This window comes from Capsicum annuum, chromosome 4 (genome assembly GCF_002878395.1).
Source record: "Capsicum annuum cultivar UCD-10X-F1 chromosome 4, UCD10Xv1.1, whole genome shotgun sequence".
Taxonomy (NCBI): domain Eukaryota; kingdom Viridiplantae; phylum Streptophyta; class Magnoliopsida; order Solanales; family Solanaceae; genus Capsicum; species Capsicum annuum.
Window position 1 is genome coordinate 14,584,006 of NC_061114.1, and position 9,063 is coordinate 14,593,068.

General features: G+C 33.9%; 1 protein-coding gene across 1 annotated transcript; it reads left to right on the forward strand.

The window, feature by feature from the left end:
- The first annotated feature begins 2,719 nt into the window (after positions 1-2,719).
- On the forward strand, positions 2,720-8,786 carry LOC107868218 (rac-like GTP-binding protein RHO1). The gene is made up of 7 exons (XM_016714842.2): positions 2,720-3,064; positions 5,913-5,996; positions 6,122-6,235; positions 6,789-6,852; positions 8,069-8,133; positions 8,244-8,309; positions 8,403-8,786. The coding sequence occupies exons 1-7, from the start codon at positions 2,966-2,968 to the stop codon at positions 8,502-8,504; spliced, it is 594 nt and encodes a 197-aa protein (XP_016570328.2). The 5' UTR covers positions 2,720-2,965; the 3' UTR covers positions 8,505-8,786.
- The last annotated feature ends 277 nt before the right edge of the window (positions 8,787-9,063 follow it).

Sequence of the window (9,063 nt, forward strand, 5' to 3'; positions counted from 1 at the left end):
AAGGATTTAACTTATCGACTACTTATTACCACTTTAATTTGTTGGAACACAAGATTGAATATTATATTTTTGTTGTAGAAATTTTACTGGTGGGATGATGCAGATGAATTTCTTATAAAGAAGAACTTTTTCATAAGATGTAGAGCGAGATTTAATGATCTCTTGGATTATGCCTGAAAGAAATCGGTAAAACCTACGTGGATTCCTGGACCCATATGGCCACTGTATCAGTGCCATTGGAATACCCCAGAATACCAATTGTTGAAGGAAAAAGGAAAGAAAGCTCAGACATCATCCAAGGGTGGCTCCCTACATACTGCGAGTGCCAGAAGTACTCTTGCTATGAAGGAAAAATTAGTATGTAACTTTTACAATTTTAATTCTTTGTTTCTATTTAAATTTTTTTATTATTTGAACATTGATATTTTTTCATATGAAGGAAAAAGAAAAGGGTAGGAAAATACCAACTGATGAGCTATTCGAGGAGATTCATGTGAAAAAGAAAAAGAACCCGACTGATAAAGATGTCTGGGTTGAACCTCGTGCAAAAGCTGTCCACGTAAAAAACTAATTTTGATTTTATGAAGCTTTTTCTCAAAGTTGATATTATTCAATTATAACTACTTTAGTATTTTTGACTGTTAGTATTAACTTTACTTTGAATATAGGACGAATATAGGCGTCTTGTTGGTGAGTATCGTAGTAGTCTGCCTTCTGAAAGGCAGGGTGACCCAATACCCCAACATGTACAGAAGGATAAACAAGTCCCCATTCTATTCGGCTGGCTTTCTTAGAAGCTTTTCAAGATATACTCTCTCTGTCTTATGGACAAACGCTGCAGGTCCTGTAAATAGAGGTCATTACTACGGATACCACACTGAATTTTTTGGCGATAACATTAAGTGTTCGCCGGTGCTGCATACTCTAGCTCTTCGGTTGATACAGAAACCATTTAAAGACTAGAATATACAGTTTCTCAACTCACTGAAGAGCTTGCTGAACAGAGAGAGAGAAATACTAAACAGAGTGAGAGGCAAAAGACGACGGAGCAGAATGCTGAACAGAGTGCGAGACAAATCAGGATGCTGTAGCAGCAGTTTAGCTCTTTCATTTAGACTGTGGGGGTTATTACTCCGTGTCCTAGTGATGCAGTTCGGACTGCAAATGGTCTAGGCCCCCTGGATGATTTCAGAACGGATGATGATATGGAAGATGAGCTCGAATTACATGATGATGACTGTTAGTTTTTTTATTTTGTATGTCTTGTACTTTAAATTAAGACATTTTGTTGTTTGAAACTCTTCTTGTAGTTTTTTCATACTTTTGTATGTGTTATACACTTTTGAAAGTATTTACATTTTGTTTTTTGATGTTGTTGCTACTGTATTTAGATTTTGGTTACTGCTGTATTGCAGTGTTGTTGTTGCATGCTGTATTTGATTATTAATTTATTTTTTTAATTCCCAGAAAACTGACCACTTGTGGTCGGTTTTTGAAAATTAATTAATCAATTTAATAATAAAACCGACCACAAATATTAAAAATTAATTAATTAATTTAATAAAAATCGACCACTTGTGGTCTGTTTTGTTTTTTCTTAAATTATTTTTTTCAATTTTAATAAAATAATAATGAATTTTAAAAATATATATTAATTTTTAATAAAACTGACCACTTGTGGTTGGTTTCTAAAAACCTACCACTACTTTACCGACCAAAAATTTTGATCGGTTTTTGGTTAATTTTTTTCAAAATTTTATAATTTCTTTTTAATAATCAGTTTTTTATTTTTATTTTTTAAATAAGTTTATAATTATTTTTTAATAATTTGGATACTCAATGCAATTTTTTATTTTTATGTTTTAAAATTTATAATTTATTTTTAATAATCAATTTTTCATTTTTATTTTTAAAATAATTTTATAATTTTTTTTTAATAATTTGGATCCTCAATGCCATTTTTTATTTTCATTTTTTAAAATTTTTAATTTTTTTTTTTAATAAATAGTTTTTTATTTTTATTTTTCAAATAATTTTTTAATAATTTAGATCCTCAATGACATTTTTTATTTTTATTATTTTTAAAATTATATATATATATTTTTTAATATTCTATTTTTTTTTAATAAATAATTTTAGAATAATTAGTGTTTTGGTTCTATATTTAACATAGGAGTATTTTTGATTCAAAAAACTAACGAGGGGTATTTTTGATCTATTTCAAATAGTTCAGGGTATTTTTGATTCTTTTTCAAATTTCGTTAGAAGAAGAGGTATTTTTGAGCCTAATATTTAATAGAGGGATACTTTTGAGCCAAAAATCTAACAAGAAATATTTTAAAGCTATTTCAAATAGTTTAGGGATATTTTTGAGTCTTTTCGGTAGTTTTTTCAGGCAACAACCTATTCAGCAGCAGCATTTTCAGGCAACAAAAAAGTTATACTCCCTCCGTCTCAAATTATGTTTATCATTTTCTTTTTAATTCATCCCAAAATAAGTGTCGCTTTTTCTTATTTGACAATTTTTTAAAGACATAATTACTCTTTTATCCTTATTGATCCCACTTAATTAAAATAAAAAAGATATTGACATATTTTTTGATAAAGCATAATTTGATAAACTTTATAAGTGTTTCCTTATTTCTTAAACTACATGATCGATTAAATGACGACATATAATATGAAACCGAGGGAGTTTTTACCCCTTTTCTCTCTTTACCTCAAGTTTTTTTCACCATTTTCTCTCTCTAGATCTAAATTTACACATACCCATTTTCCCCCTTTTACCTAAAAATCCCATTCTAGATTCTTGATTTCACATTTTTCTTTTTTACAATTTAATAATAAAGTTACAATCTTTTTGGGTTTTCTTGATTTTTTTTTGGCAGATGGGGTATTGAAAGGAAGCATCACATTGTTAGTTTACCTTTTTACCCCCCAAAACAACAAGAAGAAGAGGAGAATTATGAGTGCTTCCAGGTTTATTAAGTGTGTTACAGTGGGTGATGGTGCTGTTGGCAAGACTTGTTTATTGATTTCTTACACAAGCAATACTTTCCCTACGGTTTGTTTCATCAACCCCTACCCCTTTTGTTTGTTTGTTTCATGTTTTTTGGTTTGGTTATTATTTCTTTGTTAAGGGTTTGTTTGGTATGATAGAATATAAAATGTTGAAGAAAAACATGTCATTATTTGTTGATAGAGTATCATTATTTGTTGGTAGAGTGTTGTGCCTTATTGTGAATCAAGACTATTTGTGTATCTTGTAAATAATGGCGGAAGTAGGATTTTCATGAAGGGGGTTCAACATCTACGTATCTACGTTAAAAAAAAAAAAAAAGTTGACAATTTTCGGGCGAAGGGGGTTCGGGTGAACACTTTCCATATGGTTTGTTAATTAACCACATTTGTTTGTTTCATGATGTTTTAGTTTTGGTTTTGAGGGTGTGTTTGGTAATGAGGTGTATATGTTTGGTGTGATTGAAAATGTTGAGGAAAAAGATGCCATTTTTTTGTTAATAAAATGATGTACATTATTGTCAATCAAGGCTCTATTTGTGTGCCTCGTAATTGGTGGCAGAAGTAGGATTTTCACAAGGTGGTTCAACATCTGCTGAATATAGGGAGCTTGAAAAATGACATTTTGTTGGCTGAGGGTGTGTTTGGTAATAAGGGGAGATGATTTTTTCATGATTTGCTGAAAATGTTGAGGAAAAAGAATGTCATTTTGTTGATAAAATTTTGTGCATTATTGTCAATGAAGACTCTATTTGTGTACCTTGTAATCAGTCCAACGGGGTTTGACATCTATTTGTATATACATAAAAAATTAATATTGATGATTTTCAGGCTAAGGGGATTCGTATGAACCCCTTTCCGCCCCTAGCGTTGTCCCTGTTGAGGGGTGTTTTCCCTTTGAGGGTGTGGTTGGTAATGAGGGGAAATGTTATTTTTTCTTTCTGTTGTTTGTTTAGCTTGATTTGCTGAAAATTTTCTGGGGAAAAAGATGCCATTTTATAGTTACCAGTTTCCAAAAAAAAAAAAAAGATGTCATTTTGTTGATAAAATCTTGTACATTATTGGCAATCAAGACTAGATTTGTGAACCTTGTAATCGGTTGCGGAAGTAGGATTTTCACCAAGTGGGGTTCGGCATTTATTGTATATACATGAACGTTAAAAATTGGCAGTTTTCAGGCTGTCTGTTATGTGGAGAAATGTTTTTTTTTCAATTCTTGTTTGTTTAGCTTGATTTGCTGAAAGTGTTGAGGAAGAAAAAGTCATTTTGTTGATAAAATCTTGTACATTTATTGTTAATCAAGACTCTATTTGTGTACCTTTTAATTGCCGTGTGTCTCCTGCTTTTATATCAAACATTGAAAATGATTATCCAAGGTAAAACATTTTTCAGAAACACATTTTCCTTAAACTATTACTGTATTTTCTTTTTAGGCTGTGTTTGCCGTTTGGTATGAAGGAAGATGTTTTCCGTGAAAAATATTTTGTAGGTGAATAAGTGGGAACGTAAGCGAGAAAGTATTATCCCTAGAACATTTATATGTAATCCAGGCAAATACTATGAGAGGTAGGGGTGGGGGTAGTGGGTGTTGGTGGTGGGAATGGGAGATACGGGGTGTGGGGGTAGGGTTGGTAGGTGGGGAGTACACAATTAATGTGGAAAAGCCATTTTCCTCATTTTTAAGCAACCTGTTTTCCTAGAGAGAATCTTCTTCAAAAATTTTGACCATCCGATTATGGGAAAATTGGAAAACATTTTCTTTCCTCCATACCGAACACTCCCTAAAAGGCAGCTTATTTTATCTTCCTTTTTCTCTGTTCTCTTCTTGTCTGCCGTATATCGTAATACTGTGGCTGCAATAATGTGTAATTACCTGTGTCATTGTGGAGGATTTGAGAGTGGGACAGGGAAGGACCTTGTGTAATTGTTTTCTCCTTCTTGTGTCTTTTCCCTACTAATTCTTTTTTGCTATATAAATTTGATTCTTTCAGGATGTACTCATGAATATATATATATTGATAACAAACACGTAAAAAAGTGCATTTCTTCTTAGCCCGTCAAAAAGAAGTTACGGGGGTCTCAGCTTTTTTGCTTAGGCATGTCAACAGGTTCCTGTTGTCTGTTTTGATTTGTTTGTTTATTGAAGATCTACCTGTACTAATATCTTGTTGTAGGCTTGTGTGGATCTTTTTGGACAATTTTCTTTGTTTACATGATATTTTTTTATATGTTGTGTTGATCCTTTGGAAAAATTTGTGGCTCACTTGATTTGCTTGTGTTTCCTTTTTCGAAACTTGATTTATGATTGCCCTTTACCCTTCTCCACTTAAAAGCCAGACTTGTTTGCTTCATATCTGTCGGGGCTAATGTGACCCACCCTGTTTCAAAGTTTTGGATAAAATTGCTTGGTGACAATTGTACATATCTGTCGCTTTAATATCTTGTTGTGTGCTAAACTGTACCCTTTTTTGTTATTTTTACACGAATATTTCTTGGTGTACATGTTCATTTGCTTTATGCTACATTTATAAGCATATCGACGTATGTATTTAATAGAGTCATCACGTGTTCATCTTTAATCAAGTAGTTTTATTTAGTCTTAAAGGTAAGGAAGAGAAGACATCGAATTTACTTCGATATGAACTTGGTGATATTTATATCTCCGACTGTTTGATGTTTGCTTTTTGCTGCACTTACATCTTTGATGGTATTTTAGGAAAAAAGTTAATTCACTTCACATGCACCGAATCTTTTCTCCTTTTTTTAATTTTGGCTCGAATTACAATGCTTCAAAGGATTCCGTTCATCTTTTGCAAATTTATGAACAATCTCTACTTATCGAAAAAGAATTTAAATTCACTTGCTTCTACCTCATTCATGTAGTTGTTTGACAGGATTATGTTCCCACCGTGTTTGACAATTTCAGCGCAAATGTGGTTGTCAATGGAGCCACTGTCAACCTAGGGTTGTGGGATACTGCTGGTAATTATTTATTTGCTCAACATTTAATGTTTGAAACTTCTGATAACCGTTACATGTAATGTATTCCAATGCATATATATCTATAATTATGCCAACTATACGCTATCCAAATAGTTATGAGTCTGACTTCATTGACTACAATAGGTTAAGACCTCTGAGTTACCGTGGGGCCGATGTTTTCATTTTGGCATTCTCTCTCATTAGTAAAGCCAGCTATGAGAATGTCTCCAAGAAAGTGAGTGTTTCATTATGTGTTTCTCTTCATTTAGTAACAGCAACATACCCAGTGATTTTCAACAATATTAAAGAGTGTGGTGGGTGAGAGGTGCGCAGACCTTTACCCCGACCTCTGCGGGCAGCCCGGTGCACTAAAGCTCCCGCTATGCGCAGGGTCCGGGGAAGGGACCATTAGGGTAAGAAAGGTGTCATTGTAGTGCAGTAGTATTACTAATAAACTTGTCTTACCAAACGAAAAAAGAACATGGAGCCATTACATTTAGATAGTGCCATTACAAGTCACAAACATCAAAATAAATAGCATGTACACTGCCAATAAAGATGTCAATAGCAGATAAGAGAATCAGAGCTCTATTTTTTACAAATAGAGTGACAACAGAAATAGTCAATATAACCAAAGAAAAAGAAACATCAATAGTAGTAAAAATTGATGAATACGATAACAATAGATAGTAATGATAATATGGTAAGGAGAATTTCTCTTAATTTACTATTCTTTCTATCCATTGTCGGTACATAGAAAATTTACTATGTTATTTGATTGTTTTCAGTGGATTCCTGAGTTGAAGCACTATGCTCCTGGTGTCCCAATAGTTCTTGTTGGAACAAAACTTGGTGAGGCTTTCATTTAAACACGATCTAATCTGCAGTTTGTTTCATAGATATGCATGAGGTGATGATCAATAGTGTCTGCAATCTTGATATTTATTTAGTAACTTGTAAATTCTCAATGCTCAAAAGAAGATACGCAAGTGCTAAATGAAGTTGCTTGGACTCTTCGTTTTCAGTGACACATCCGTGTTGACACGACATGGGTGTGGGTGTGGGATCCTTAATGGATTTGGTCAACGGATTTTGGGTACTTTGACCAAAATCAACGGGGAAATTCAGGACCGATACAATTATTTCTGTTCAAAACAAAAACTGTGATGAAATTGAAGAAAAGGCGTGCCTTGTATACAGAGATTTCTGTCATTTCCTTTCCTTGTATATCTGGGATTCTTGTCCTCTTGATCAATATTTTTTCCTCATTATACCTTGTAAGTTTTCCACATAATGTCTCATAATTTAGACATTTAAATCTATGTTTAGATATTTGAAATATTTTTAGCTGAATCTCCACACCCATATCTGTACTTGGATCTGTACTCTTGAATCTTAAATTTTAAGTCATGAAGGATCCGACCTTCTAGATCCGCACCCGTATCGGACACCCGCACGTGAGTCCGAGCAACTTACGCGCTAAAACACATTGGTACTATAAGGCTACTGTAGCACAATCATGACTTGATAGTGCTTAGGTTGTTTCTGGTTGAAGAGTGTAAAGATTTCTGCTGTTCTTGAAGTAGAAAGAACTCTTTTCCTTTTAAGATAATAGATTTTACAAAATTGCTGAAGAGCTAATAGAACGGTATCTGGGCATTGAAGTTGTGGAATGGCTGGTAGCTAGTAAATGCGTGTTTCTTCCCACCTTTGTTTCTTTTCTCGTTATTGTCACGTTGATCGAGTTGAAACAATGGATTTTCTTTTGAATTTTAAAAGCTTGTTTATCAAGCTTTGTCGAGTAACTATTTCGTTACTCATTATAACATGTGGAATTGGGACTTGATTAAAAGAAAAAAAAGAAACATGTGGAGTTGTGTTATAATACAGTTTCTCCTTACCTTCTATATCTCATCTTTTGCTGTTAGCATCAATCAGTTGTAATCTACGTTGTTTCATTGGACAATGGATCTTGGGAGTGTGTTTGTTCATCTGTTTTTTATGTTTATAGTTGTTTTCCAATTATCAAGGCCTAATTAGCCGACTTTACCTCCTGTATTGTACTCAGATCTTCGGGATGACAAGCAATTCTTCGTAGACCATCCTGGTGCTGTGCCAATTACTACTGCTCAAGTAAGGATAACTAGCACCCTTCCTCTTTTTGATTGTATGTGTATCCCACAAATTGCATTTTTGGTACTTTTGTCCGTTTTCATTTGATATCTCGTATTTTAACCCTTAAGGGTGAGGAGCTAAGGAAAGCAATCGGTGCACCATCTTACGTTGAATGTAGTTCAAAAACACAGCAAGTATGTTTTCCCTACCGCATCCATTTCTTGCACCGGATACTTTTATCACGTACTTTACATTGAAGCATTTGGTTGAATGTGTCCTTGTTGCAGAATGTGAAAGCAGTCTTTGATGCTGCCATTAAGGTCGTCCTCCAGCCTCCCAAGACGAAGAAAAAGAAGGGGAAATCTCAAAAGGCCTGCTCGATATTATGATCAACTGTAGTAGGACCAACCAACGATATGGCTCGTCACAATTCCCGGTGTAACATCCCCCGGGTAATATCCCTTTGTCTTCTTTCGTCTCGGAGGAAAGTAGGAGGTCTTCGTTTGTCTTTATTCGGAACTACTAACGATCTCTCAAAAGTGTCAGGTGGCTTGGTTTTTCTGTATAATTGTTCACCTTGTAGGCCACTCTAGTGTGCCCTTTGTTTTGATTTGGTTTTATGTATTAACAACTGAATGATCCCAGTTAGGAAAAACAAATTCTTTTTGGAATGTTGGGCATCTTTATGTTTTCTTGTTTTGCATCTCATTTCATGCCTGGGAAACAATCGTCTCTCGTAGAAATGCAGGGTAGGGTAAGGCTACGTATAATATACCGTGGTCCGCCCTTTTCCGGACCCGTGCATAGCGGAAGCCTTATTGCATTCGGCTGCCCTTTAATTACTTTGAAATGTTCTTCTAAAGGAATTTGTTAGCTCTACTTCTAAAGTGCAGAAGTTCCTTTTATTTTTTGTTAAAAGTTTTTTATTCTTCAATTTTATTACTATTC

Coding starts and splice junctions, on each gene's coding strand:
- LOC107868218 (XM_016714842.2), top strand. CDS start 2,966: ATGAGTGCTTCCAGGTTTATTAAGTGTGTTACAGTGGGTGATGGTGCT. Junction 3,065..5,912: donor CAAGCAATACTTTCCCTACG/GTTTGTTTCATC, acceptor GTTGTTTGACAG/GATTATGTTCCCACCGTGTT. Junction 8,310..8,402: donor GTAGTTCAAAAACACAGCAA/GTATGTTTTCCC, acceptor TCCTTGTTGCAG/AATGTGAAAGCAGTCTTTGA.